Source organism: Dacryopinax primogenitus (assembly GCF_000292625.1).
Source record: "Dacryopinax primogenitus strain DJM-731 SS1 chromosome Unknown DACRYscaffold_16, whole genome shotgun sequence".
Classification (NCBI taxonomy): Eukaryota; Fungi; Basidiomycota; class Dacrymycetes; order Dacrymycetales; family Dacrymycetaceae; genus Dacryopinax; species Dacryopinax primogenitus.
In genome coordinates, this window is record NW_024467213.1 from 453362 (window position 1) to 480728 (window position 27367).

Below are 27367 nucleotides of genomic sequence, written 5' to 3' on the forward strand. Positions count from 1 at the left end.
GGGAGGGAGAGAGGCGGATCGACAGTGAGGGGGTGGGCTGGGGGGGGTCGTATGAGTTTGGGTTTGGGTTTAGGGTTGGGTTTGGGTTTGGGTGGGAGTGATGCGTGTGGACGCCCATGGTTGATGAGTACCGGCGCTACGTCGTTTGGCGGTGTGCTGCTTGAGTACGCAGGACGGTCCTGTTGATCCGAAGAGCTGCACAGGGATAGCTTGCACACGGGCTGGGAGTAACGTACGCCTTGGGTAGGGCACAGCCAGAACAGACGAGTGAGGAGCAGAGGACAGCAGAGGACAGCAAGGAGAGGAGCGCAGAGTGGAGGGAGAGGAGAGAAGAGTCAGCATCCCCCAGACCCTATACTCCCATAGCACGTGATCCAAGCGCCCTCTTTTGCCGCCCGTCAAACACAGACACAGGCAGGAGCTTGAGCTTGCACACGCTGGAACACAGACTGGAACACAGACTGGACAGCTATGGCGCTTGTGCGCGCTAATGCTGGCGCTGGCTGACACTGGCCCTGATAGTGTCCACCTGTGCGGCTGACGTGGGCACACGAGTCCAGTACTTGATTGTTTTATAACCTCTGGGAAGCGACCTGACGGGATGTGCGCTGATAGGATGTGCTGCTTTGGTTGATGGAACGGTGGGACGGTGGACCGGCGGGATGGGCGGAAGGGAAGGAATAGCCTGCTTGCTTGCTTACTTGCTTACTTGCTTACTTGCTTACTTGCTTGTCACTGCTCGCTTTGGGGTTCTGCTGTTTCTGTTTCTGGTTCTGTTGTTGACGTCTTGGGGCCTGGGACTGTGCTTGGTTCTGTTGGTTCTGTTGGTTCTGTTGGCTGTTTGATCTGTTGGCTGTTTGATCTGTTGGCTGTTTGATCTGTTGGCTGTTTGATCTGTTGGCTGTTTGATCTGTTGGCTGTTTGATCTGTTGGCTGTTTGATCTGTTGGCTGTTGACTGTCGACTGTTGGCTCTGCTGACTGCTGACTGTTGGAGCTGTTCGTTCTCCCCCTCTGTTCGTTCAGTCCATTCTGTTCCCTACCCTCTCTGCTTCCCATCCCCTACATCGGCTTTCTCTGCCCACATCACCCTCTCCACCCTCCGCCCCTCGTATCAAGAACTCCCTCCCCCCGGAACTCTCTCTGTTCTTCCAGTGCTGTACGTTATCACTCAGGATCAGCGCAGCTCGGTAAGTCCTTGCCGATCTTATCCCATACCTAATGGTCTACCAGCTGCAGTTTCTTACAGTACCCTGGAGTATATACCACTCTGGGCTGCTGTGCTCCAACTGATCGGACATAGCGAGTTCGACCGTTCGCAAGCTTTTTCTGTGCATGCTATCTCCCGAACACGGGACACAAGTGCAGACTGATAGCGCATGTGTACGCTACCGGCTCGAGCAAACTTGTCTTTCTACGGAGTTCGACCTTCCTGATGGTGTACGACAACCCGCGCACACGGCGGTTCCATGAGATCCCGATCTCTTCACAAGTGGCAGATTGATCCGCGCCTGTGGACGCTAACGGCTCGAGTAAATGTATTTCTACGGAACTCGTCCTTCCTGATGGTCTACGACAACCCGTGTACGACGGTTCTACGAGGTGCGGCGAGATGCTACGCTCTCTCTCTGTCCTCAATTGGAAACTGGCGTTCCTATCCCATCGAGTGAGCAGACATTATCATTCAAAACCCAACGTGTGGATATCCTCACAGCTGCTTGACTGCTCTACCTGCTGAGCCGGGTTGAGCGTCTGGTCCGTTCGGTACCCGGGGCCGCGCTCAATGCTATGTTATACATGCAGAACATGGTATCATTGACCGGGTATACTATGCCCCCATGTGGAGGGCTACGACAGAACTGGTCGTACTGGTGGTACAACAACACGAAGGAGTGTGGGGATGCAACAGTACAAAAGGAGCGTGAGAGTACAGTAGGGAATGGTGGTGCCCGAGTGGCATAGGAGGTGAGTAACGATGGAAGCGAGATTTGACAAAACGAGGATGTAGCATATGGAAGGTTCGAGAGGACCGGAAGACGTGCTGTGGAGATTAATGGTGAGTGGGTTCCTTCCTGTTGATTAAGATGCTGACGGCGTAGACTAGGTCTAGTGGATCGGGAATGAGTGGATTATTTCCTGCCGTTGGATAATATGCCGACGAGTGGATTAATTCGAGTGGATCGGGAGCAGATGACAGTGCCGAGTAGAGGCGTATGCATAAATATTACAGAGTGAGTTCTTTCCTTCCAATACGATTAAGCTGATTAAGATGAAGATAGCTTGTCGATCCTGCTATTAAATCGTAGTGCCGTCAAATTAGTCGCAGTAGGGGCCTTGGCACTGCGTGTCCGGGGTGGGCAGCAAGATGTCGTCGCAGTACGGTCCTTGGCACTGCGTAGCCGTCCTTGGGAGAAGAATGTCATCGCAATATGGCCCTTGGCACTGCGTAGATGTTGTTGGGAGGAGGATGTCATCGCAGTATGGCCCTTGGCAAGGGGTATCCGTACTGGCCGTAGTGGCCGCATCGTCACATAACGGCCCCTGGCAACCATCGGCAGTCGCGGTCGTGGTGCTCTTGGGAACGAGCCCGAATGTAGGAGTCGGGGTAGGGACGAACAGCGCGAGGGCGGCGACTGCCGCGATCAAGAATCGGACACGGCCGGTGGTGAAGTCTTTCTTGCAGGTGTTGAACATGTTTGTGGTTATACAGTAAAGGTGAGTTACCAAATTGAGGTGTGCAGTAATGGGCGACGAAGAAAGTTGGGTACTGGTAGGGAGGAGTCGGTATTAGAGAGGAGCGTGTTGTGGGTGCTCTTTCTGCGTGTTCAAGGCGTTTCATTTATACACTTTCCTCCCTCAGATGAACCTCTCTATGGACTTGGAGTCATCCTTACGGGAAAGGCGATAATCGTTATTGTTAAACTTGGCGAACCTTCATCTCAGCAACCGGATCCTCGTCCTGATCGCCCACTATTCTTCCGGTGGAGCACATTGATACCAGGCACTAAGATGCGACGCTCGCAGTCCGAAGAGGGATGATCCAGCATGAGTAATGTCTCTGTCGCGCCGCTGGGCAGAAAGGGGAAGTACAGGGAAATACGCCAACTTCCTGGAAGAACGGAGCAAGGATACGCCCGAGGAGCGCATAGCTCCCCTCATCCAACTGAACAACCAAGGCAGGACATTTCTTTCCGCAAGTTTCCTTTTCCGTGGAGTATGACTCCATACCGGTTTTCCGGTGTTGTTTCCGTCGAGTTGGGTACAAGGGACCGGATAGGTGACTCGGTCTGACGACATCATTTTGGGAATGACTCGGACAACAATATCACCGCCAACTTGTGGCTGAGCTTCACTTTTTGCAACAATATCAATATCAACTCATGGAAAGTGGAAACCTGTGACCACTGTCTAAGTATGTCTTCGAAGGTGTCTTTTGAGGAGACCGCCAAACGACGATCTTCCAGAGGCTTCTGATCCCGACGGGCCACAACTTCATATCCGGTGCTGCGGCGTACTGATCAAATAGTAATATTTATTAGCCACATATATCCGGTGCTCCATTGGACAGGGGAGTGTGTCACATACTGACTGCTTATCCTCCAGATGTTGGTGCATTGTGAGCGTCGGGGAATGTCTCGGAGATTCCAACTCGCGGCACAACGACCGTTACTCTTTTCCGGCTGATGGCAATAGTAGGACTTTGTCATGAGTCCCTATCCCTCTATGAAGTCTGACTGGATTCGATTCCGTGAGAGTATGCCTACAAGTCGCTGAAACGTGCTAGAAGAATCGGCGCTCTCCACCGGGACAGACATGTCCACTCTTGCGCAAGGGGTATAGCGGGACATCCGTCACGCTTCATGTAGGACAATGCCGTTTTCCCTTCGGGTACTCGTCCGCTGCGGACAAGCAGCAAGAGAGATCCTCGAGCGAAGGACGAAGGATGAAGCCACACCCTCGGGGTGTACCGGTAGTCTTCCCGCACCACGTGGCTTCCGCACGTCAAGAGCAAGGTCACCTCAACGTCAGCATCCTGCTACCTGGCGCCAACATCTGCTACATAAACTCGCAATCATGTCCCGCTCAGACAGGGCAACATTATCTCCATGCGGGATACCCCTACATGTCACGCTTTTCGAATGTGCTCATGTTTTCGTCTGAGGATCCCTACAATGCAAGCATCACCGAGGACGGCATCCCGCGATATCGGGTTAGGAGCACCAAGGCCCCTTTCATGAATGAGCGCTTCGGGGCGTTCGAGACGTATGATAGGTCGAGTGGTCTTTGGGCTGTATTTGCTTCGATCCGTTGGGATATCGATGGGGACAATGACATGGTCTTCATCTTTGGTGACGAGGTCTCCCTCTTTCAGTGGGAACGTACATTCTCGTTGCAGTGAGTACCTTCACTCGTGGTTATACAGCACTCTCATCGCTTACCTAGCTGGTTTAGTTGTGTAACTTTCAGGCTGGAGGAAGAGTTGTGGAGGTGGTATGAGCTTCAGCGTCGTGGCAAATCTATGGTACGCCCACATGCCAGAATCAGCGTGCACGTCCTCACTGAACCTCTGTCCAGCTTACCGATGCACCGGAAAGGGTCAAAGCCGCGGAGTACAGATGGGCTACACCGGAGGTTAGCCCGGAGCTACGGCTGTTTGGGATTACAGAGGACAATATGGGAGTGATGGTGTTATCGATCATCCTCATGAACAAGACCAGGCGCGGGCGCCTGTCGGTATTATTATCAAGGACATTGCCCGCACCTTAGCATCTGTATGCATAGAGCACATATCTCCAATCTATCTGAGACATTGATCATTAGCATGGGTGTGCTGCACAACCAAACAAAACCGGAGTCTCTGCACCAACAGTACATGTAGGGCTGCGTCACTTGACATTGACATTCTCCGTCAAGAATCGTTACCAGCTCCCGGGGATACTTTCGTCATAAAGAGAGTGCATTCGCCAGAGTAACAAACTCCAGCATCTGGTATTCCTTACATGTTGCCGCCACTAACAACAACACCTACAAGATCCCATCCGGATAAGGCATATGGAATATGGAACAAGCAGCGTACCTTCTTGATCCGTAGCAGTAGAGTCCACTGCAAGGTTGAGAACACCAATCAGACCTGACTTGACGTCACCATCCACCACGTAAAAGAGATTCCAGGCAGCATATGTCCCGTTTTGCTGGGTCCAGGGACGATCTTCATCATTGGTCGTGCGCACGGCATGGTCCTCGGTGTATGGATAGAGATTCTGGATCTGCGCATAAAGATCCTCACCAAAGAATGTTTGACCTGTGAATAACGTCAGCACTGCACACTACATCCGGAAAGGACAGGCGGGATTACCGGTATGCGTCAAATTCCCGCCGACATAGGTACCGTTTGTTGTCAGGTTTCCACCAACGTGGACTCTCATGTGGATGTGTGGCGCTCGGCCCGAATACCAGCCTGGTACAATGGTGGTGAAGTAAGCATTACCATCACCGTCCGTAATCTGCATGCCACGAAGGAAGGTTTCCGAATCTAAGATTGTCGAGCCAGCATCGTTCTGATCGCCGACGTGGAGGAGCTCTCCGCTGAAAGGCTCGTTGGAAGTATCGGTGGACGCACTGGAGTTGTTTCCAACAGGACCAGTGGAAGTCGCCGCAGATTCCGAGAAACCAGAATAGTCTCCTGATAGTACGTGAGTTTCTGGCATAAGCGCTGATTGGACAACCAACCCGTGGCATTGCAGCTCCAGATATCAACCGCAGCACCCACAAGAGGCTCGCAGGTGTTGATATCAATGACTGAGAATTCGATGTAGAAGGGCACACCGGTCTGGTTCTCCACCACATCGCTGCGAATCAACTCCCCAGGGATGTAATACGGCCCTTCCTCCTGGATCGGGCTGAGGGCATATGCACCATCCGAAGCCTGGGTTGTGGCTGAAGCTGGCGCAGCTGTGGCGATAGCTGAAGCGAAGGGAAGCGTAAGAGTGGAATTGAACGTGCTATAGACAGTGCCGGTTGGGGAGTATGTCGTCTCCGCACTGCCGCCCATCCCGCCGGCACCACCACCTGCCGTCATGTTCCCGCCTATGGCACTCGGCATGGCGGACCCGGCACCGGGACCATTGGAAAGAACTGTGCCCGAAGCCGACAAGGACTGAGGAAGACTTCCGGAAGGAACGTCGGCAAAGCTGGAGATTGTGCCAACCGAGGAGTCACCGCGTTGATAGTTTCCCGAACCGAGGATTGTGGATCGACGGGAATCGATGCGGTCCATGCGCAAAGCCTGACGAGTTCGAAGAGAGGAGCTGCACTGGCCAACAGCTGCTTGTCGTTTGTAGTGTGCCTCGAGCTCGCGTCCATACAGGGCGCCATGTGCATGGGCTAAGGCAAGGAGAGAAAGAACGATAAAAGTGGCTTTCATCCTCGTGGGGTTCGTAGATTCGTGCTGGGATGAAGAGGGGAGAAACGGATATGCAGTTGCGGCGACTGAATGCATCAGAACCTTCTGCTATATACGCAACCTTCTTTGGGAGACAAGTCAGCGGGATCCCAATGAGCCAGGGGTAGCCTACATATTGCGCAGCAAGATCGTACGTCTATACGTCCCCTCGTCATCAAACCTGGAGTTGTCAAGAAAGTCTGGCCTGCCTCAGGTCACGCAGGGAAGTCCGCAGCGTTCCGGGAAAGCGATCAGCGCCCAGGAATCTGTTCATATAAGACGCAGAGATTCCCGTGAAGCCTGTCTGAGATTAACGTGCACAAGTCTGAGCTGCGCAACCCGGCTCCCTCCATTGGATGATGTAGAGAAAATTTGCTAACAAGAGGTCGGGATACGTTATTCGTAGCAGTTTACTGGTTGAACTGCGCAGTTCTATTCCAGAACAGATCTGATAAATGATAGCCCTGGTGATTTCCAGTCGTCAGGTATGAGATATGATATCGCTTGCTTGTGTCGGGTGGAAGAAAAAAGTCCCGGAGCTTGCTGCGGTTCATCGTTAGCAGCACGTGGCAGTCCGTTAACCGGAGTCGGTTCCGGTAAACTCCCAGGCTTCTTTTTATCCGATCACCGAGTGTTAATATATTAATAGAGCTCCTTGTTCATAAATCCTGAGCGTTTGCGGCGTAATCCCGAACTATCACTTCGAGAAGTCCCGATTTCCGTTGGAAGGGGGCCGGGACACAAGACGAATGTAAAACGGTAGGAGCCGAAGAGTGATCATTTTCTCATGAGGCCCAAATCACCAGCGGATAATGATGTGTAGCAAGTTGACAACAAGTCCATATCCGGAATGCAAGTATTTCCAGGGGAATGCTGTTATTGTAACATTCATGCATATCGTACAATCGGCCTACAAATACGATCAATCATCATCCTCCATGTCCACGTTACTGATCTTCGTCCCATTCTGCACAACACCAGTGAGTGGCTCCGACGCAAAAGGATCTTCCGCAAGTGCCTTTGCAGCTCGCTCAGCTTTCTTCTTACGTTTCTCCTCTGCCTCCTCCTCCTCAGTCGCAAGTCGGCGTAAGTACCTGCACTCAATCAGCATGGAACTGCAGAAAGGTAGAGCAGTCACGTACGCCTTGCTCCCTTCCACCTTCTCCGGGTTCTTGCATATCTTCAACCTCGCATCCACGTCTTTCGCCACAGCCAAATCCGGCGCATTACCTTCCTTCTCTATCAACGTCCCAATTTCCCTGATCAGGGGTAGAGCGCCAGACTCTTTCTTCGCCGCGAGCCACTTCTCTAGTAATGACGGGTTTGCGAGGTGCCAAGCGGCAGCGGCGATCTGGGACGGCGCGTAGATGAACTCGGCATCGGTGAGGCGGGAAGCGCTGACGTGCTCTTGTGCGAGATTAAATGACTCCTGCGCTTCGTTCTTGTTCCAGTCCGGGAGCGTCTGTGGGCGATCAGTCCAAATTCCACGTACATCTTGCACGCGACACACCTGTAGATCTAGCCATATTCCCCATACTGCCCGATGCGCACCCCATACTGCCAGCTGGAAGTTCAGACTCTGCGCGACTAGGAACTCTAGTTCCAGCACGTCGTTTGGCGTTGTTCGGGGTATGCTTGCGACGTATTGATCCACAGCCATCGGGTTATTCGTTGTTTTCGTAGCGAGATATATGGCTGTCAGCCTGCACGTCGTCAGTACGGCCGCGCCTACGGATACTCAATGCACGCACATGACATTGCGGGGATGCCAATCCATTACGGTGTTCTTGAGATAAAACCTTTTCAAGAAGCTCATGGCTGTAGCCTCCACCTCTTCCGGAAACTGGTGCAGCTTGCACATCTTCGGGATCGTAGTCAAATACTGCTTGACAAGCAGCAGCTCATCCTCAAATGTCAAGAACGATATGCGAGAACTAGATCCTTCCTGATAAAGGATGAGCTGTGGAGGTGTGAGGGGAGAAAGGGCTGACCTCCTCTGCTTCGTGCACTTGCCGTATTGCGTTGACAGCAACTTCGTTCATGCTCCGGCGACGTTGCTCGAGCTGCGACGGAGTGAACCGCCAGTGTTTGTATTGTGTCGATACTTCATATAGCGTGAGAGGCTCCTTGGAGGTTGATGCGCCGTTCGTCGTGGCGGGTGGGTCGGCGGACGGTGCCATGTTGGGCGCTCAAGTCAGGCGCGCTTCAGGAGTGTGACGAGAGTGTGCTCGGACAAACCTCGCTTCCGAACTATGCTGATGATTGAGTCATGATACAACGATTGTTGACACTGAATTATACATTACAACATTGAAAATTCATGAAGGTTGACAATACAATAGGGTATACAACCAACCTAATGTCACAAAGATATGTCGAACGGATGGGTATCTCATGTGCGTCTTCTCCGCCCTCACCGGCCCCCATTCCCCGTTCCCTGTCCCTGTCCTTGTCCAGTCGGTCTAGCGGGCCCTCTCCCTCCTCTCATACCAAAATTATAAAACCCATTCGGCGGGCCAAACCCACTCCCAGCACCGCCAACATTTACCGGTGCACCAAGGATGTGCTCCATGACCCGTTCGTACGCGTCGCTCAGAGCTTGGAACTGGAGTGTGCTATTGGGGTTGCTGGGGTTCTTGTCTGGATGGAGCTTGAGCGCAAGTGTACGGTACACGGCTTTGACGACGTCTAACGAGGCACCCTGCACCGCGGGTGATGTTAGCGTGAAGCACGGTGTGTTCGCGGAGGGAAGCGCAGCACACCTCTTTCAGGCCCAGCTGGGCATAACTCTCCCTCAGTGTGGCATATCGTTCGTCGTACATGCTTCTCAACCCACGCCAATGCTGTGAAATGTGGGGATGATACAGTACAGGCAGAGTGTGGGGCCCCAGTCCGCTATAAATCCTACCAACAACTGCCGCGTGCCACCCTCGTGCCTCACGCGACTTGCATTGCCCTGCCTTCCTTTGTTGGCTCGGGACGACACAAGAATCACCGGACGAATATCCGATCTCAGTAAACTGTAGTATTACAACAGCAGTGACTCAAATGGGGTCGTCAGCCGCTCAGCCCGCTTTGGCGCGCGACCGCGTCTGTCTGCCGTGCGCGGCAAGAGGGATAGGAGCAGGAGCAGGGGTAGGAGGCAAGGGTGTGCCCGAGCCAGAGGCAGAGGCAGACTTCTTCTTCCCTATACCGGCCCTGCCCGCGCCGGACACCCGTCGTCCTGCACGCGCCTTTGCGCGCTTTGGTACCACCTCCTCTTCGTCTTCCTCCTCGGTAGCGTGCGCTCCGTCCTCCTCATCCTCATCCTCTTCTAAGAGTTCAGCTTTCCGCTTGGAACTAGCAGGCACAGGCGTGAGCGACGCGCGCTTGTCGCCTGCCAATAGCCGTCTCAGTCCCGAAGACCCTACTTCTTCATACTGCTGTTTGGTGACCGCCAGCTGGTGGTACTGTCTCGACTGTGCGAATGGCACAGCAGAAGTATACGTGCACGTAATTGGGCTGGACGGACATCTGTTCAGTACATACAATACAGATGGGGCTGGAAACACGCACTCTTCAGCCTGGTGGATCACAACCCGAAAGTGGGTGGGTGCTCTCCGGCGGATCTCGCTCTCCAGCCTCTGGCAAAACCCGTTGAACATCGTACTCCCACCTATGACGCCTATGTTATACCATGCAAGCGCTCTTGCCTCCTCAGGCAGGGCAGCGATCGCTTGCTGGACGCATTCTGCCAGGCCGGCTTGAGGGAGACCGATATTGGAAGGGTGGAAGAGCAGTTCGGGGATGGAGAATCGCTCGTTGGTGAGAGATACCGTGGGGTGGTCGGGATGCGTTGGAGAGCGGGCACGGCCAGTAGGGAGGGAGTGACCGAGCATCTCGGCAGCGAGGTCTGGAAGAACGTAGGAACGCGAGAGGGGATTGGGCGGAATCTTCCCGTCGGCGCCTTTAGATTGTGTGATGCTTTACATAGGTCAGTTCGAAGATTCGATGATCTCTGGATAGGGATACTCACTGTGCAGCTTCGATATCGGCCTTGAAATCTTGAGAGACGTAGCATAATCTATGCTTTATATCCTGCACCACCCAGCCTAGATCCATCATCTCAAACTGTCTAAACGACAATATTGTCTTGAGATGATTCGTCATCATATTCCCACCAATATCGATCCTACACAAGCCCATCAGTATAAAAATATACGATGTGGGAAGGGGACGGACCGTCGGATACCAGCAGGAACGGGGACACCGCGGAGAAGAGGTGTGACGTGGGTGAACGAGTGCCCGGATTCGACGAGAATGGCAGCATCAGGCATTTTCGGACCATATAACTTTCCATGGGGTATAAGCGCCGCCGCTAGATTGAAATATTAGCGGGAGTAAGAGGAAGAATGCGGGTTGCGTACAGGTACATCGGAAGTAGGACGCGAATTCGTATTCCTCGAATACCATCTGGTCATAACTCGCTGCCACATTGGGGAGGTTCAATGGTGGCTCCGTGACCAGTAGTGATAATTCTCTTGGATCAACCTGGTATTCCATCATCACGATGCTCTCACCAAAGTCGTGAAAAGACGGACGTTCATAACAGCAGGGGAGAAGACGCGGTCCCAAACAACTTTCTCGATATCCCAGTTGGTGAGTATACCCTATCCTTTGTCCGTCATCAGCGCTTCCCGATCGCTCATGTTCAAACAACGCACCCTCTCAAATGGCACTCTCCAATGCAGGTCCTCCCAAGCAGTACACTTCTCGAGCTCATCTGCGATGAAGAGCTGCCGGAAGCCCTTCGTGAGACGAGCGACACGATTGGGAATCAGCCGCGGCTTGGGGTTGAGCTGCGCAAAGCCGCACTTGATCGTCGACGCGCCGTTGTCGAGGATAAATACAGGCGGGGCCATGGTAGATATGGGTAAGAGATAAATTTGCGTTATAAGGACGTGTTCATCGCTCTGTGGTCGTGTGTGCCTAAGAGAGGGCGTTGAAGTCGGAAGCAAAACTTGTGAAAGTCAACTTTTGTTCTTTATCCTTTCATTGAAGAGTCATCCTTCGACTGGACGTCGACGTCCTTTCTTCAACATCGGAGAAGTACTCTAGAGCAGAATGTTGCCACACGTACTCTGCTCAACACTCTCCAACGCATTCAAAGCACGACACTCGCTCGTCCCGTTACGCTACACCGCCGAGAATCTCGCAATCCTCTCTCTCCTCCTGCGACACGGCTTCCTCCTCTCCCTCTCACGGGGTACCAAAGACTCCACAGAACCAACGTCATTCCTTACCGCATCAGAACAAGACCGACGTATCTGGGCACAGCTCAAGTACAGAGACGACATCTCTGTCCTTGGCTCTGTCGAACTCATTTCCCACCCCAGCAAACGTATCTTCTGCGAGTGGGACGACCTGTACAACCTGACGATCGGAAGGAGGGCAAAGTATGTCCGCCCAATGATGTTTGGAGAGATTGCGGTAGTACAGACGAAGGATGGGAGGGGCAGGAAGGCTTGGATGGAGATTAGGGATGCGGTGAGGGCGAAGAAGGGCGGAGAGCTCTTGGTGAGGGCACGATGACCGCCTTGAGAAACGGGTGGGAAGTCGTATTGTTGGATACGCGTGGAGAAAAGGGATCGCAGGTTCCAGGATTTGTAGAGGCTGTATTGAACAGCTGTGTTCTCACAGCATAATACGTTCTGGTGCTGGCCGCACCAGAAGAGCACCTAATGTAATGCATACATTTGTTCATTCATCTCATCCATCTTACAGCTTACACCGTACAACTCACTTCAAAGGACATCACATTAACTTCTATTTAAGCTAAAGGAATTCAAGCCCAATGCCTACACTCCAGCCCCTTGCCAAGCCCTCGCCTTTCGCCGCAGCCAGCGGTACTCCCAAATTGAACTCCACCCTGATGGGGTCCATCCTCCCCACCAGCCCGAGGCCGACTGATACAGAGGGCCGGGAAAGGGTAGTCCGAACAGCGGTGGCAAGGTCGTCGCCTGGGAGTAGGCGGCCCAGAGTGCCGCTGTTGACGAAGAGCTGCCATTGAAGAGGCCAGAAAAGGGCACGGCCGGGGAAATTGCCCAACAGGGAGAGACCCGCGGAGGCTGCGAGCTCGCCACCGGTTGCGTCCACTGTAGAGAAATGAGACTAGGGACAAAAGTGCAGGGGGAAAGGGACGAACAACCGTCGTGTGGGCCCATGTTGTTCATGCGGAACATTCGGACTGAGGTGGGCCCGCCCAGGAAAGCGCGGTCGGACAAGGGGACAGGAGATTCGGACAGAGGGCGGATGAACGCCGTTCTTGCAGTGAAAGAAGTAGACTGCTTTGAATCAGCGCTCGTCCTGGATTAGGAGAGGGGACGTACAAGATTGGTAGTGAGGGGTATGGCTCGCGAGAAGTCTGCTTCTAGCCGAACGAATTTTGCGTCCCCGGCCAGGCCAGCAACTTCCTGTGCCAAACGGTAGCTCCAATTAGGGGCCGAGTTTTGTAAAGTGTGTGTGAAAGAGGATTTGATGTTTGTCCCTGCGGCTAAACGGGTTGAGAGGGAGGCGGTGGGTGCAAGGGTATGAATTTGGCGGGAGACAAGCGTGTATGCTAGGGTGTGGTGACCAAGCAGGGTGCGAGTCTGCACAGAAGTTAGTTGAAATAAAGTACGCAGGGAGATATACGAACAGAGATGCCGGCTTTTGCCCCACGCTGTCGTTCCCAGCACCCAGCCCAGCCCGTCCAGTCGCGCTCATACTCCCAAAGCCCACCTTCACCTCTTGTATTCAGCTCCCACCCAGGCTTACCATTCCCTCCGGCTCTCGCACCGGGCAGTATCCTTGCAAGGCTTACTAGAGGCTGGTCGAAGCTGATCTCCGTGCTTCTTCTTGTACGCGTGCCGGTGGAGACGACGACGGAGAGCGAGTCTCCACATCCCAGGGTGTTGAACAGCTTGCCCGAGATCGAGCCGGACGCCTCTGAGTTGCCCACATTTGTTTCTCCCTTTAAAAAACGACGCGACCGTCCTTTCGCTACGACAAGGAGCTCGACATCGCCTGTTTCTGCCAGCGGAGATAGGGAGCGGACGAGTGTCGGTTGGAGAGAGGTGAATATGCTGGTCGCAGCGAGAGCTTGGGTCACATCCCGGGTTTGTTTTAAAACGGAGCGAACTGTTGAGTACGGAGAGTCCGAGGTTTTCCGAGATCCGAGGTAGGGAGAAAGCAGGTTGTCAAGGAACGCCTGACTCGTATGCGGGGCAGTAATCCGCAGCGCAGTGAGTCGCAACGGTGCGCTGCTGGCGTCTTCGAGCTGCGTGCCAGTGTCAGCCTCTCATAACATTCACGCCCTAATCGTACGCACCAGTTCTACAATACCCCTAACGGTGCTCTCATACTGTCCTTTTAGCCGACTCTCGGCACGCTCCTCGTACCACTGCCGCAGTTGTTCGAGGCTCAGTCCCTCGGTCGGGTCGCCAGCAGCTGTCGACCACAACGGCGGTTTCAATGGCGGCGCCTGCGACCACGACTTCATCAACCAAGCGCTCATCAACGCTGGATAATTGATGCTCACCTGCGGTTCGGCGTTGCGGTCCATACCGTAGTGGTTGGGAGGCAAACTAAAGAAGGCGCGACCCTGAAAGTAAGGCGGATGCTTTTGGACCATTGAAGAGAAGGACAAAAGTTACTGTACCCTTTACTTCAATTCTTTCTCTCTCAGAGTCTTCAACCGGATGAGTGTGATCTTGCATCGCTTACCTGTCGCGTTCACGTAGTCATCTTGACGCTCAAATAGAGCCGCCTGAGGTGATTTGAACCTGACACCGAGGACTCTGCCCTTGAAGCTTGGTTTGCCGGGGCCCATTACTTCTCTACCATGCCTAGCCGAGCTCCCAACGAAGGCGAACTAGCGGCAATGTCATTTCTATCTATTGATGGGATTGTGAAGCCCCTCTTTCTTTCGGTATAAAGTGGCCTCAGTTCGCAATGGTTTGGCCCCACCAACCGACCATCGGGATCTCAAGATACCCAGAAAACTGTCTATAATCATGCAGTACGTCCACTTATACAACCCACTGCAGCCAATCTTATACTCTAGGCTATATAGCGACGCATATATGCCATACAATCGCCGTCCCACCTTGCTTTGCGCCAACCTCCCGGTCGAACCCAGCGGTCACGTCGCTTTAACTCTGTATCTCGCCCTCCTTGACACATTTCTTGAACGAGATGCAAAGACTGGCATCGAGAAAACTCATTATCATTTCGGATACCTGATGATACTTTGGGAAAAAAAAGCTGGATGTGCAAGTTTACAGAGTAAGCCAGCCGTTTCCGCCCAACAAAGCCTACAAGGTCGACAGACCATGTGCGTACGATGACGCCTGGCCGGAACACACCCTCCCTGTTTCACACATCAAACGTGATGCTGCCCTTTCCCAGAATCATGTTCTTTGCGAGAAAATCATCGATTCTGTCCATCGTCGTCTATTCGTTAACCGGCTGGTCTCCTTGGAACAATGTCCATGCCATCATTGGACGAAACACGTTGCTTCGGCTCTAGAGGAAAGAGGCTTCATCTCCTCTGCTGGCAGGTATGAAGTAGAGCGTTGGTTCGACTCAATCACAGGGAAGAACATTGCTCCGAACTCCGAAGAGCGGTTAGCAAATCATGCTCCCATCCCGGGAAGGTGCTCCTCCGTCATCAGCAGGGCGCCTCCTGATGAACCAGTTGAGGAAGAACCGTGCTCCCCGGTGCGCAGTCGAACCCCACAAGCTGTCACTAGACCTCCAGCGATTCCGGTCCCGATCACATCTGCCAAGTCTTCTCCCGTGGCACCGCGCCGAACGCGAGTTGTCATCGAAACCATCCATGTGCCTCCCGTTCCAGTACAAGCAACATCTCCTCAGGCCGGGCCTACTCCACCTGCCCCCCATTCAAGATACCTAGGTAGCTCACCCCACCCACCGCCGGACAGGTACCGCCCGTATCCGGTACTTGAGAAGAATGTGAAGAGGATCAAGGAGACGAGGATCAAAGAGGAGATGAGGATCAAAGAGGAACCAGATTACTAGTTACTGTAAAGCACGATATGCCTGTAAGGTCTTGTTCTGTATAATGATTCAAATCCGAAGTGCTGAAGGTCTGCTAATATTCCTCTTGGCTCATTGGAAAGCCACGCTATCCACTGATTGTACCAAGTGAAGTGCCACCAAACAAGGAACGCGTCGCCGGGAGCGAATGACGGATGCATGTGTGATCACGCTGTGAAAGTCAGGCGATCACGTGAGTACGTGTTGGGCGGTCGTCGCGTTTGATTTGATTCCGTGAGTGTGAGAGATGTGACGAGCTGGAGAGGAAATGAACACAAGGGCGTGGGACTTGCTTCAAACGACGACGTTCATCTCCTCCTCCTCCTCCTCCTCCATTACATCCTCATCATCCTTCTCACCCCCCCTCACCCTCAATTCCACCACATTAATCCAGGCGTGTATACCCCTACCCGTCAACCTACATCTGTGTCGTCTATCCCACCCAACAACATATAGAGGCGATACATCATGACGGCTATCAACGTGCGTGGGACCATCCACCCCCAGACAATGTTCTATTCTAATTATACCCTAACTCATAGAGGAGGGCACGCCTCCCCCCTCAGCATCTCGTAGGTGACGAGAACGCAGTCCCATCCCTTACCGCAGCCCGCGCTGCACGCGCTGCCACCACGGGCGTAAAGGACCAGAACACCGGTCTTCGAGCTCGGTCAACATCTTCAGCAGCTGCAGGAAAGAGCGTTCTCACTGACCTGACAAAGGCTACCGCTACTGCAGCAGTCAGGAAGCGTACGGCTCTGGGACCGGTCACTAATACTGGGCCGAGTGGCAGCAAGGACGAGAGAGCGGAAGGCCTCCAGAAGCCAGAGGTGAAGCCAGCTTCCAAGCCTAGTACAGTTGCTACCCGCACAGCACTGCTTGCTCGCCAACGAGCTGCAAATCCTGCCGTGGGTGTACCTCGTCCAGCGTCCGCTGATCCTCAACCAACTGCCATCCGTCCTCCGGCACGTCGGACTCGCTCCAATACCACGACTGTCAGAGAGAACCCAGCACCCGCACCCGTACCGCATGTTCCTGAAGAAGTTCATAAAGCGGAGGGTGATGCGGATGCGATGGATATCGACTCGCCTGAGGACCTGACGATCGTTCCCACTCGTCCTCAAGTCCCTCGCCGTACATCCGCTCGCCTCTCAGCGGGCACCTCGTCAACTGCTACGTCCAACATACTCCCACCGGTGAAGGTAACAGCAACGGCAGCGGCTCGTCAACCCCTCCGTGCACGAACTGCAACTGCGGCCACGACAGCCGCAACCCGACCCATTGCAGGCAATGCGGCCGTGCGTAGGAGCAAGGTTCTTGTTGCTCCACGACCTGTTATCCCGCAACCTGCTGCCGAGGAGGATGAACAAGATGAAGGTGCTGCCGTCAAGAAGCGTCGCACTAGCAGCATGGAGGCGGATGAGACTGACGCCCTACAGCCCCGTCACCCCCGGGCTAGGGTGATAGAGAATGCCGTCGACACGCGGCGCGATGTCAAACGCAGAGTACCCGGTGCGGCCTCTAGCTCAAGGGCCACTGGGGTCAGCAGGGAGATTGTCAGTGCGAAGGTGAGAGACTTTTGCACAATGAGATCCTATTCTTAACCCTCAATCAGGTCAAGGTCGAGGTGCTACCCCCCGAGCCTATCATCCCAGAATCTGACATCGAGGACGGCGACCCCGACCCCGTGTATGTCAGCGAGTACGCTCAGGAAATTTTCGAGTATCTCAGGAAGTCCGAGGTGGGTGCTGCATATATGCGCATGTATCTCAATCGCTCACCGCGACTCAGTTGAAAAACATGCCCGACCCTCACTACATGGACAGGCAGAAGGATTTGACATGGTCGTTCCGAGACGTGCTCGTCGATTGGCTCGTTCAGATTCACGCTACTCTCAAGCTTCTACCCGAGACCTTGTTCCTTTGTATCAATATCGTCGACCGCTTCCTCTCTGCCCGTACCGTATCCCTAGTCAAGTTCCAGCTCGTTGGCGTTGCTTCCCTCTACCTCGCTGCAAAGTACGAGGAGATAAGCTATCCGATGGTGTCTGACCTTGTGAAGTGTTGCGACGACGGCTACGATGAACATGCCATCCTTGTGGCCGAGGCGTATATCCTCAAGAGCATCAATTTCGACCTCTCCTACCCCGGTCCAATGAGCTTCCTGCGTCGCGCTAGCAAAGCTGACAAATACGATGTTCAATCTAGGGCGGTGGCCAAGTACTTCGTCGAGATGGTCAGTGTCGATTGGAACATGATCACTGTACCCCCTAGCTTGGCGAGCGCAGCATCAATATGGCTTTCCCGCCATATCCTCAAACGGGGCGGTTGGGTAATGACTCTTACTTCTATGTTCTATGACTGTCTGACGTGTCATATTAGACCCCATCTCTCGTTCGCTTTGCCGGGCATTCCCAAACGGACATCATCCCAGTTGCGCACAAGATGGTGGACTATGTTATACGGGATCGAGACCAAGGCGTCCAACACGAGCATTTCTCGAAGAAGTACTCCGGCAAGAACTACCACAAGGTCCGGCAGTACATTCAAGACTGGGCGAAGAACCTCCCTAATATGACGGTCCAGCAATTCGAAAGGCTGATGGTCAAGGATCAGTGAAGAGAAGAGAAAGAACGACGACAATATTTGTGTCTATATGAATGTGATGATGCTAACTCGCTGTGTGTGTCTCTAGACACTCGTTTTGTCACGACTCGCTTGTGTTCTTTTATTGCATCACTACATATTCCATCCTCCAGTTTCTATCATGACCAGTATATTCATAACCCCTATGCTTGCAACGCCTTTACCCTCCCCTTTTCAGACGACGAGCAGGACCATGTCGCGAGGATCGAGGAGAGGACGGTGTATATGCATGCCATGTTTACAATATTCTTACATGGCCAATGGTAGGAGGTTAACAGGAACGTCGGCTCCATTCGTGGTGTTGTTGTCACGACAAGAAGATAAGCGTACAACATGGGTGTTGAGTAATAGCGTAACCGAAAACTTGGCGCAGGTAAGCAGCCCGTGTACATCGCGTGCATAGAGGTGGAGAGTCATTGCAAGCATTTCTCACCATCATCAACTATACGGAGATAGGTGATAGGCGTGTCTGTATTCCTTGTACAGGCGACGGGCTTTATTTTGTTTTTATTCCCACAGCTGTTCTGTGCTTGGGGAATGACGAAGCCTGATCTTGCCAAGAGCATTACTCACCTCCAGCTTGGCGGTTGATGCGGTCTTTGTGGGTCAACATCAGAGGTTTCAAATCAAGCAACTTGGTCGGAAATGAAATACATATATAAAAAGCGGCAGCGGCAGACTGCTGTTGCCAGAATCAGGTATATCTATCCTCCCTCAAATTTCTCTAAACAATGTCCAGCACTCCGAGCCTTATCAAGGGAAGAATCACTGTCATAGGAGCGGTATGTCTGTCATTGGCATCGTTGCGAGTGTTGTTGAAGTGGTCACCCAGTTGACCGTCAAGGATGGCAAGCTACAAGAGCTCCTGGGCTTGCTTGGGGCGATCAAAGAGCATCTCCATAACGAGTCGGGCACCCTACACTGGGAAGTGGACCGGTTTGAGAATGAGATCGGCCTGATCGAGAAATACCGGGACTCTGGGGCTCTCGAAGTGTGAGTGCTGAACTTACGTACAAAGTATATTGGATGCGATCCTTGTTATCCAGGCATATGAGCAGTCCACAGTACCAGGCATTCGCTGCTAAGGCTAGCGAACTGATCGTCGTAGGTGTACACTACTGAACGCTTACATCAAGATTGTTCTTATATCTTCACAGGAAGGGAGCATCTCCGTCAAGTACTATGGCTCTGAGCTCTAGACTTTTGGACACAGAGTACAGTATACGACATTCGGATTGCCAGTTGCGAACGCGGCCTACGAGTACATTGAAGCGGATGAAAGCAATAGATAGAAATTGAAGTATGGGGAATGAGAATGGGACCTTGCTTGATGTATCTTGTTGAATGACCAATTGTCAAATGTTGAAGATGACGGAAGGGAACCAGGGAAAAGAAAACGTGCGGGAAACAATACAATACTCGCAAGAGGTCTTGAGTAATATGACCACCCGGCGAGGGATTCAACAGAATAAAAAGGAGAAAAAAGCCGATAGGATCGTCCACGATTACAGATTATTAGGCGGTCACAGCCAGATCGGGAGTCCCAGCTTTCCCACGTGCAGACTTCTTGAACCATTTCTTCGACTTGGCTTTACCGGTGGATACAGGTCGCTCCGGCTGCGTGTCCGACGGTAGTTCTTCCACTGGGTGAACGGTTGGAGCCGGCGACTGGGAAGCAGAACGAGATCCAGGCAAGCGGACGGTGTACACTTGCTCCGACTTGGGCTCCACGATCAGCTCTGCCGCGACCAGGTTTGCTGGCGTGGCGGGCTGCACAAGCTGTTCCGAAGCTGCGGATCCACTGGTGCTCAGCTGCGGGACGTGAGTCTCGAATGCATCGGACGAGTCGGCGGGTGTGGGCGGGGCGATGGGCGAAGACAGTTCGGTCGAGTTATGGAAGATGGGGTTAGACAGAGGTGCGTAAGGGGGGGACTTTAGACCTTGTGGCGTAGATGGGTGAGGCATGGGTGTTTGATCTTCTTCGGGCGGGGTCTGAGGAGTCTGGGGAGCGGGCGGAACGGGAAAGTTGAATCGAGGGACGAAAGGCTGGGCAAATGCGTTGAGAGTAGTCCTGGGGAGTCCAGGAGGAGGGGAGGCGATCGGTATGTGGGTGAAAGTTGGAGACGGGTGATATTCCTGCACTAAGAAAGGCTCGAACGACGGTGGAGGGATCATCTCGAAGTGAGATAGTTGCGGCTCGTAATACCCCTGGAAGGGTTCATACGGGCCAGTCTCGCCCTGCGGCTCAGGAGGGGTAGGTAAGCCTCCAACGATCCCAAACAGGAACTTCTCCCCGCCGGTCATAACCCCTCCTACGGGGGACACCTCCGTCTGCCAGGAATGGACGGGCATCCCTTGAGAGTCAGAGGGCGCATGAACGGGGGGAGAAGGCGTGTGAGGGTAGGATTGGGTGCTCCATGGGCTTTGGGTAGCATCGGTCTCGCTTGTCGGTTCGGACGGGAAGGGGACGGGGGCGAAACGAGATTGGTGAGGGGGAAGTGCACGGAAACTGGAATCGTCTACTGCTCGCATGGGTGCTGGCTCTTCTAGGTCTTCATCCTCCTCGGGAAGACTGACATATCTTGGCGGGGCGGAGGAGGTGCCGATGCGGAATACGGCCTGCCACCAGGAGGGAGAGAGGGGTTCGACTTCCACGATTGGGGGTAAGGAGGTGGCGTGAGGCGTGAGATCGGTGGCGTGAGGCGTGAGATCGGTCGCGGAGGCGTGCTCGGTTGACGTGGGCTCGGAAGTGGGGTCGGGGATAGTGACAGTCGGTTCTTCGGGAACAGTCATCTGAACGACCTGGGGCTCTTTCTCCCGAAGTTCCAGAGGGAGCACCGGCGCGGGGACCGTCTTCGGCTTAGAAGCCTTCTTTGATACCACCTGCACCGTCTCCGGCTCAGAATCAACAGCAGTACGAGACGGCAAGCCCAGCTGCTCAGCCCTGGCCTTCGCCTTTGCCCTCTTGTCCGCGAGCTTCCTCTGTTTCCTGCTCAACTTGTCCTTGTCCTTGTCGTCGGATGAGGTCGCTTCTGCTGCCTCTTGAGCAGGCGGCGTGGGCAAGTGGGAGGCGAGGAGGAGCTCCATTCCAGCTTTGTTCGAGGTGGGGTTCGTTTGGAGCCAATTGAGGGTGTCCTTGATTTCGGATGTAGAGGCTAGTCCGTGCTTGAGCATCAATTCTGCCGCAAGGAGGGACGTTTCCGCTCCAAGCTGGAGGTTCGATTTCCCAGGCAAGGGGGTGTAGATCGCCTTATTCCCCTCGACAGGGAAGGTGGATAGAAGATGTTCCACTACGTCTTGATGCCCCGCTGAGAGGGCAATATGGAACACCGTCCGGTGAAGGGAATCGCGTTCCTTCGGGTCCGCGCCTATAGAGAGTCAGCTATATGCGCACTAAAACACTTGTAAAACGTACCTTTCTCCAGGAGGTACTTGACAATATCCAGATCGCCCCTTCCAGCCGCAACGTGCAACATCGTCTCCCCGTCCTTCCCCTCCGCACCCCCAACAGCCACCTGATGCAGCTCCACCTCCGAACGCAAAGCGTCCAAGTCCCCCTTCCTAACCGCCTCGAGCGCACGAAGTCTCACGTCCTTTTTCTCCTCCCTCCGGCCCTTCTTAGCCTTCTTCCTCTCCTTCCTTTTCTCCTCCTCCTCCCGCTCCCTCCTCTCCCTCTCCTCCCGTTCTTCGCGCTCCTTCTGCTCAGCCTGCTCGAGTGCAACCCGCTTCTGCCTCTCCTCAGCGCGTTTCTTCTCCAGCGCTGCTCTAGCCAACCCGGCGGCACCGGGCTTAGGATGCACACGCAGTTGCTGTGCCCCAGTACGCTCAGCGGCGCGGGCGAGGATCTGGTCCAAGCTCTCAGAACTGAAGACCGCGCGTTGCGTTTCCACCCCTTCTCGCTCTTTCTCTCGCTCCCTTTCCCGCTCTTTCTCCCTCTCCCTCTCCGCTTCCGCAGCCCTTACCCGCCCAACCCGGCCATACGTCACCGGCTCCTTCCCCTTCCCCTCCCTCCCACTCCCACCGGAAAGAGGGCGCATCTCGAGCCTCTCCCCCCAAAGTGAGTGCATCTCCCTCCCTTCCTCCATCCGCACCTCCCTGTCCTCCCACCCCCGCTCATGGCCAACAGACAGAGAATGAGACGGACGGATGTGGATCTTCCCTTGACGGAGATCCCTACTGTCTGTCGGTCCCCTCCCTGCACTGAAGGCCCGGTCCTCTCTAGACCGAGAGTGAACAGCGAGTACTGAGTCATCCGAGTCAGACCCAGAGGCGGAAGAGGTATCGGGAGAGTGGGAAGGCGAGAGATGAGGAAAAGGTTCGTCATCGGATGCGGAAGAGGGGAACCGCCTGCGCAGGGTAGAGCGGTCGGAGAGTCCGAAGGAGTCGCGGTCGAAGGAATGCAGGAAATTGGACATCTGAGCACGGTGGGTGAGCTTATGACAGGAAAGGGGGAAGAATGGGGCGTACAGTCGTTAGTTGTTTGGTCGTTATATTAACACTTCAAGCCGTTGATAGGTACTTGGCGGCACGTGCGGCGCGTAGAGTCACCGTCTAAGCGTGACTTGTGGTGAGTGGCGAGTAACGCGTTCGTGGTAGTGTAAGCAGATAGCACAGAAGCAGAGTAGAGAGTAGTAAGGAAAGGAAGGTATCGTCGTCCAGTTCGTGGGTATAGCTCAACTGAAGTCTAGTCAGTAGCGGATGGCGTTGGAGGTGAGTAAGAGTGCAGGAAAGGTGAGTAAGAGGACGCGCGACAACGCTGCCCTCTGTGAGTGTTCCTGCGACTCCGCACTTTTTTCATCCGCTAACTCCGGGTAAGAGGGGGTTCGGCTCCGGTGAGGAGAGGGTGAGTCGATGTTCTGGAAGATGCGATGCGCAGCGTGTGGGGAGTGATGGGATGCTGATGGTGATAGGCAGTGAACACGCTACTGCGGGGCGAGTATACTCCTAACGGATGACGACGATAAACCGGTTATGTGCTCTCTTTATCGCTCGAGAACTCTGATGTTGTCTGAAGTTTGCACTGGTTGTACCGTTTCTATGGACTCTGACGCCCTATGGCATCTGCATACCTCCAGTGACAGTCTTGAGCTCCCCTAGTCTTGATATCTGACCACAAAGAACATTTCCATATGCCTAAAGCCGCATACCTGCTCAACGTGCATGGTAACCATCTGAGAGTACCGGCCAAACAGGACCGAAGCTGACCTATCTGTCCACCGCTTTCCTCACTCAGAAGTGCCGCCCTGCACAATGAACAGCTCTTAGCATGTAGATTGCCGCTCATCTCGTGTCTGCTACTACCCACCGCCGCAGCCCCGCTGTTCCCTCTTCGTTCGCCCCACGTGCCCCTTGCTCTCAATCCGCCCTTAGATACACAGCATCATAACCCTGCAAAGATATCCCCTCCCTCTCCCACACGTCCCGCAAATCACCTAAACGCCCGCGTTGAGCTTCCATTCCAGCTAAGCGCCCAAACCCGCCTCCTTCCACGTCATCTATCCGACTCACGCAGACGCGTCGGTCTCTCGATAAACTTCGCACTTTACGCGTTCTCTCCCATCTCATCATCGCGCATATATCCGGCATTTCCCTCATTGGATGGTCCGATGATGGGGGCGTTCCTTCGATCCGGGACCTGGCTTTCCTTACGTGCGAACCCGGTCGATGAAATCAGAGGACGATCTGGCCGATCCCCCTGCACGCTGTGTCTGAATGTTGCTGTTGATGTCGCTGATAGGAGGGTGGGGGTATATAGTTCTCCATGGGCGTTGAGGTGCCTTTCGCTCTGGATGGAGGTGCTCTACTGGACTGAGGCTTGGACGGACGTTACGGATAGTTGGATACCACCAGCTGAAGACGCCTATCGGCTAGGATGAACAACAACTCCAGCACCCTTCTCCTTCAGCTCAAGAGTGCTACAGCTACCAGCTTCTCTCTCCCTCTCCCTTCCAGCTCTCACATTTTGCCTCTCCCTCCTCTGCTGTTCTTGGCTCTCCTTCCCTGCGTGTTCATCGCCCCCGTCCTCCCTCGACTCATCCGCCACATCTTCTTCTCACCTCTCTCCCTCCTCCCCGGCCCCTTCCTAGCAAAACACGGCCCCCTCTTCCCCGTCCTCCTCCTCCGTCTCCGCCTTGCCCAATCCATCGCCGCCCTGCACCGCCAGTACGGAGCAGGTAGCGCAGTCGTCATCGCCCCGAACATCGTCAGCCTCTCCGCGCCGGAGGATATAAGGCGCATATACGGCAGTCACGCGTTTCGCAAGGATGCGAGACTGGGCAAAGTGACCTTCGGAGGGGTAGGCAACGTCTTCTCAGAACTGTGAGTCCCTCCCCTCTCTCATACTGCGCCTAACCAGCTCGCAGGAACCCAGTAGCCCACACCCGCCTGTTGAAACTCACCTCCCCCTCCTTCCGCCCTCTCGCCCTCCTCTCAACCCAACCCTCCCTCCATCGTCCACTCGCCTCTCTCTGCCTCCGGCTAGAAAAAGACACCCTTCTCCATGGCAGCGCCAACATCCACCAGCTCTATCGACTCCTGAGCTTCGACATGCTCTCCTCCGCGCTGTTTGGGCATGACCTTGGCTGCCTTGAGCAAGGGGGGCACCCGGTCGTAGAAGATTTGGACGCGTTCATGCTGCAGACTGCTTTGAGAACCGTCTTGCCAGCGTGGGTGTGTGCGGTGCTTTGCTGGTTGCCAGGAGTCGGGTGGACGATGCGCGCTGATGAACGATTGGCGGAGGTACGCCTTGTTCCCCTTTCCGGCTTCCTACCTCACCAACTGGGATGCAGTACGGCCTCGCAGCCCTAGAAGCGCATCGTGTCCTCTACCCTGCCCCATCAAGCTCAGAAACGGGGGACATGCTCACCCCCCTCCGGCGCTCGCTCGACTCCTCCGGCCAGGCCCTCTCAGACCGTGCCATAGCCGGAAACTTGGCAACATATATCCTAGCAGGGGCGGATACGACCCCTTCAGCACTGACGTTTATCACTTGGGAACTTGCGCGCAGGCCGGATATATATGCTAAGCTGAGGGAGGTGCTGGAACGGACGGTGAGGGAGGGAGGGATGACCGAAGGAGAAGAATGGACTTACGAGCGCTTAAAGGAGTGTACCTACCTCGCGGCCGTGGTCAAAGAGGGGTTACGCTGTTATCCCCCTACTGTCATGCCTATGACAAGGGTCGTCCCACCCGAGGGCTTCCGGCTTTCTGCCCAGCCTGGGGAGAAGTCAGGGCAGGTGGCATTGGAGCCGGGGACGTTGGTTTGTGCTAGTGCTTGGACGGGACATTATGATCCGCTTGTGTTCGACCAGCCGGGAAGGTTCGATCCGGGACGGTGGTTGGTGCGTGACCGACCCGCTGATGGGCTGGGAGAGGAAGAATGGAAGGAAAGTGAGAAGAAACGTCTTGAGAGGATGGAAGAGTGCTGGATGCCGTTTGGTGTAGGGGTGAGGAAGTGCCAGGGAAGACTGTGAGTCCCCTCTCCCGATCGGACAACGTCGATCCACCTGACTGATCCCCCCCTAGGTTAGCGGAAATAGAACTCTACCTGACGATCGCTACTGTTGTTTCTCGCTTTTCTCTTTCGCTGCATCCGTCGACGACGGAGGAGAGCATGCGGCCTGTGGAACTGGTTACTCTTGTACGTACATGCTCCGGCTGCAGCGGTGGGGATGGGACTGACTCATTGGTGTAGGGACCCAAGGGGGGGAGATGTGAGATCGTTTTTGAACGGAGGGGGATGGACTTGGGCCTGCAACGCTGAAGCTTGGTCTGATGATTGGAAGGATGGACATTGGCTTTGTAGCTGGCCGGAAGGATGGAACACAACATAAGGCGGGTCAATTCGCATCACTTTACAGCGAAGGATGTAGGTTATTGTTTCTATAGTTTCAGGTGTAATAACACTAGGTACTTGTCTATACTGCATAGATCCTAGAGCTTAGCCGGCTGCCAGAACTTGACATCCAAGCTTCCCTCCTGTACGTGTATTAACAGTATCCGTTAAGAGCGGGCACAGTGTGCGTACCACGACCAACTGGGGGATCTTCGCCTCCGTTTTCTCGTACATCTCGCTCTTGGTATGTCTTTCCCCACATCAGCAAAGTGCAAACCGACCGCAATGAAAGAGCGCACTCGATAAGCGCCGCTACGTCCTTGTATTTCTCCAAGATACAGAGCTCGTCCCCGACCTGGAGGACTTCGTACCGGTCACAACCGGGCTCAGCGTCGCTCTCGCACCACGCTTTGATAATTTTCGAGTATTCCAGGACCTCTTGTATCTTGCCAGGTTTGGCGGTGACCTGTATCAGAATATTATGATGTTTAGACAGGAACACTGGCCGGCCAATGGGAGATTGCGCACCCGGACAATGACGTTGACTTCTCCTTCGAAGGTTTCAAAAGTGGCAGACATGTCAAGCTTTTCTCGTTTTTTTGAGATGTTGGGGCTTGGTCGAGTTGTATTTTAGACTTTGGTTGAGCTGATTCCCTCTGCTTCGCTCTTCGATGTCGTCTTTAGTAGCATCCAGAATATGCGTAGGCCAGCAGAGAAGCTCCACAGTCTGATAAGCATAGTCTGACTCGCCGGGCAAACAACATCGTGGACATCTTCCTATCCCGCGATCCTACTCCCGGACGAACAAACGGATGGATGTTGATGTACGTTGGATGATGAATGCATTGTCGTTATGAAGCTGTAGACTGGCGTAGCACAGGCGCAGCTTGGTATTCGTGGAGTCCTCCGTGGGCTAAGCAACTTCAACTTGACCCTAGAAGCACCACGCGCGGTCACGTGCTGGTAGGTTCAGTCGGAGCTGAAGCTTTTGCATTACACACAGTGCTGAGCTCCTTGCAACACTTGCACCATGGATTGAACACTTCTATAGTGGAATTATAAAACCCACTGTCATCATGATAGTTGGTCTCCGCTATGTCTAAGTCGAACTATAGGGTTCGAAAGTGAAGTCTCCTTCCTGTCATCCAATGAACTGAAGATATGCAATGGCATGCAAGTAAGCTCCCTGTGAAAGCATGTGTCATCCATCATCTGAAAGTCTTGTTCAGCATAATCCCTTGCCCTACAGTTTGAGCCCCCAGTCGATGACACAATCAAGGAAAGAGGCCTTTTGGGCATTATTCGCTTTTGAAAACTCCTATATACAGTAGAGCAGACCAGATATTGAGTGATTGGCTCTTGGGAGATTG

At 54.0% G+C, this 27367-nt stretch overlaps 11 protein-coding genes across 11 annotated transcripts; 5 read left to right on the top strand and 6 right to left on the bottom strand.

The window, feature by feature from the left end:
* Positions 1 to 1972: 1972 nt before the first annotated feature.
* On the bottom strand, positions 1973 to 2771 carry DACRYDRAFT_23898 (uncharacterized protein). Its single transcript, XM_040773447.1, has 3 exons — positions 2278 to 2771; positions 2103 to 2229; positions 1973 to 2054 (listed from the first exon to the last, which is right to left on the bottom strand). Exon 1 carries the CDS (start codon positions 2690 to 2692, stop codon positions 2315 to 2317), a length of 378 nt encoding a protein of 125 aa, XP_040626216.1. The 5' UTR covers positions 2693 to 2771; the 3' UTR covers positions 1973 to 2054; positions 2103 to 2229; positions 2278 to 2314.
* A 1343-nt stretch (positions 2772 to 4114) lies between these two features.
* On the top strand, positions 4115 to 4790 carry DACRYDRAFT_23899 (uncharacterized protein). Its single transcript, XM_040773448.1, has 3 exons — positions 4115 to 4393; positions 4442 to 4520; positions 4574 to 4790. The coding sequence occupies exons 1-3, from the start codon at positions 4122 to 4124 to the stop codon at positions 4763 to 4765; spliced, it is 543 nt and encodes a 180-aa protein (XP_040626217.1). The 5' UTR covers positions 4115 to 4121; the 3' UTR covers positions 4766 to 4790.
* Positions 4791 to 4994: 204 nt separating this feature from the next.
* On the bottom strand, positions 4995 to 6422 carry DACRYDRAFT_110038 (aromatic compound dioxygenase; the record flags this gene model as incomplete). The annotated part of the gene is made up of 4 exons (XM_040768985.1): positions 4995 to 5023; positions 5076 to 5300; positions 5355 to 5681; positions 5729 to 6422. The coding sequence occupies 4 exons, from the start codon at positions 6420 to 6422 to the stop codon at positions 4995 to 4997; spliced, it is 1275 nt and encodes a 424-aa protein (XP_040626218.1).
* Positions 6423 to 7352: 930 nt separating this feature from the next.
* Positions 7353 to 8620, bottom strand: DACRYDRAFT_82439 (cyclin-like protein; the record flags this gene model as incomplete). Its single annotated transcript, XM_040776569.1, has 5 exons — positions 7353 to 7534; positions 7583 to 7902; positions 7951 to 8143; positions 8192 to 8385; positions 8432 to 8620. 5 exons carry the CDS (start codon positions 8618 to 8620, stop codon positions 7363 to 7365), a joined length of 1068 nt encoding a protein of 355 aa, XP_040626219.1. The 3' UTR covers positions 7353 to 7362.
* Positions 8621 to 9505: 885 nt separating this feature from the next.
* On the bottom strand, positions 9506 to 11341 carry DACRYDRAFT_55897 (actin-domain-containing protein; the record flags this gene model as incomplete). Its single annotated transcript, XM_040775350.1, has 7 exons — positions 9506 to 9941; positions 9996 to 10403; positions 10456 to 10611; positions 10662 to 10797; positions 10847 to 10970; positions 11021 to 11089; positions 11144 to 11341. 7 exons carry the CDS (start codon positions 11339 to 11341, stop codon positions 9506 to 9508), a joined length of 1527 nt encoding a protein of 508 aa, XP_040626220.1.
* Positions 11342 to 11501: 160 nt separating this feature from the next.
* DACRYDRAFT_23900 (ribosomal protein S8) lies at positions 11502 to 12153 on the top strand. The gene has a single exon (XM_040773449.1). It carries the CDS (start codon positions 11544 to 11546, stop codon positions 12009 to 12011), a length of 468 nt encoding a protein of 155 aa, XP_040626221.1. The 5' UTR covers positions 11502 to 11543; the 3' UTR covers positions 12012 to 12153.
* A 101-nt stretch (positions 12154 to 12254) lies between these two features.
* Positions 12255 to 13959, bottom strand: DACRYDRAFT_56063 (mitochondrial protein; the record flags this gene model as incomplete). Its single annotated transcript, XM_040775353.1, has 6 exons — positions 12255 to 12574; positions 12625 to 12763; positions 12809 to 13069; positions 13117 to 13230; positions 13282 to 13737; positions 13789 to 13959. The coding sequence occupies 6 exons, from the start codon at positions 13957 to 13959 to the stop codon at positions 12255 to 12257; spliced, it is 1461 nt and encodes a 486-aa protein (XP_040626222.1).
* Positions 13960 to 15888: 1929 nt separating this feature from the next.
* Positions 15889 to 18439, top strand: DACRYDRAFT_23901 (uncharacterized protein). The gene is made up of 5 exons (XM_040773450.1): positions 15889 to 16001; positions 16061 to 17086; positions 17134 to 17259; positions 17310 to 17849; positions 17900 to 18439. Exons 2-5 carry the CDS (start codon positions 16928 to 16930, stop codon positions 18134 to 18136), a joined length of 1062 nt encoding a protein of 353 aa, XP_040626223.1. The 5' UTR covers positions 15889 to 16001; positions 16061 to 16927; the 3' UTR covers positions 18137 to 18439.
* A 455-nt stretch (positions 18440 to 18894) lies between these two features.
* Positions 18895 to 19362, top strand: DACRYDRAFT_110044 (uncharacterized protein; the record flags this gene model as incomplete). The annotated part of the gene is made up of 4 exons (XM_040768986.1): positions 18895 to 18945; positions 18996 to 19156; positions 19210 to 19267; positions 19321 to 19362. 4 exons carry the CDS (start codon positions 18895 to 18897, stop codon positions 19360 to 19362), a joined length of 312 nt encoding a protein of 103 aa, XP_040626224.1.
* Positions 19363 to 24035: 4673 nt separating this feature from the next.
* Positions 24036 to 25986, top strand: DACRYDRAFT_118069 (cytochrome P450; the record flags this gene model as incomplete). The annotated part of the gene is made up of 5 exons (XM_040770518.1): positions 24036 to 24481; positions 24526 to 24901; positions 24952 to 25631; positions 25688 to 25802; positions 25857 to 25986. The coding sequence occupies 5 exons, from the start codon at positions 24036 to 24038 to the stop codon at positions 25923 to 25925; spliced, it is 1686 nt and encodes a 561-aa protein (XP_040626225.1). The 3' UTR covers positions 25926 to 25986.
* Positions 25987 to 26095: 109 nt separating this feature from the next.
* Positions 26096 to 26576, bottom strand: DACRYDRAFT_110047 (uncharacterized protein; the record flags this gene model as incomplete). The annotated part of the gene is made up of 4 exons (XM_040768987.1): positions 26096 to 26140; positions 26190 to 26247; positions 26297 to 26463; positions 26526 to 26576. The coding sequence occupies 4 exons, from the start codon at positions 26574 to 26576 to the stop codon at positions 26096 to 26098; spliced, it is 321 nt and encodes a 106-aa protein (XP_040626226.1).
* Positions 26577 to 27367: the final 791 nt, after the last annotated feature.

Bases quoted from the DNA above. Each gene is read 5' to 3' on its own strand.
- DACRYDRAFT_23899 (XM_040773448.1), top strand. From the start codon at position 4,122: ATGTCACGCTTTTCGAATGTGCTCATGTTTTCGTCTGAGGATCCCTAC. The intron at 4,394-4,441 runs GTGAGTACCTTC...TCGCTTACCTAG, and splicing joins GAACGTACATTCTCGTTGCA to CTGGTTTAGTTGTGTAACTT. The intron at 4,521-4,573 runs GTACGCCCACAT...ACCTCTGTCCAG, and splicing joins AGCGTCGTGGCAAATCTATG to CTTACCGATGCACCGGAAAG.
- DACRYDRAFT_23900 (XM_040773449.1), top strand. From the start codon at position 11,544: ATGTTGCCACACGTACTCTGCTCAACACTCTCCAACGCATTCAAAGCA.
- DACRYDRAFT_23901 (XM_040773450.1), top strand. From the start codon at position 16,928: ATGGAGGCGGATGAGACTGACGCCCTACAGCCCCGTCACCCCCGGGCT. The intron at 17,087-17,133 runs GTGAGAGACTTT...ACCCTCAATCAG, and splicing joins GGGAGATTGTCAGTGCGAAG to GTCAAGGTCGAGGTGCTACC. The intron at 17,260-17,309 runs GTGGGTGCTGCA...ACCGCGACTCAG, and splicing joins AGTATCTCAGGAAGTCCGAG to TTGAAAAACATGCCCGACCC.
- DACRYDRAFT_23898 (XM_040773447.1), bottom strand. From the start codon at position 2,692: ATGTTCAACACCTGCAAGAAAGACTTCACCACCGGCCGTGTCCGATTC.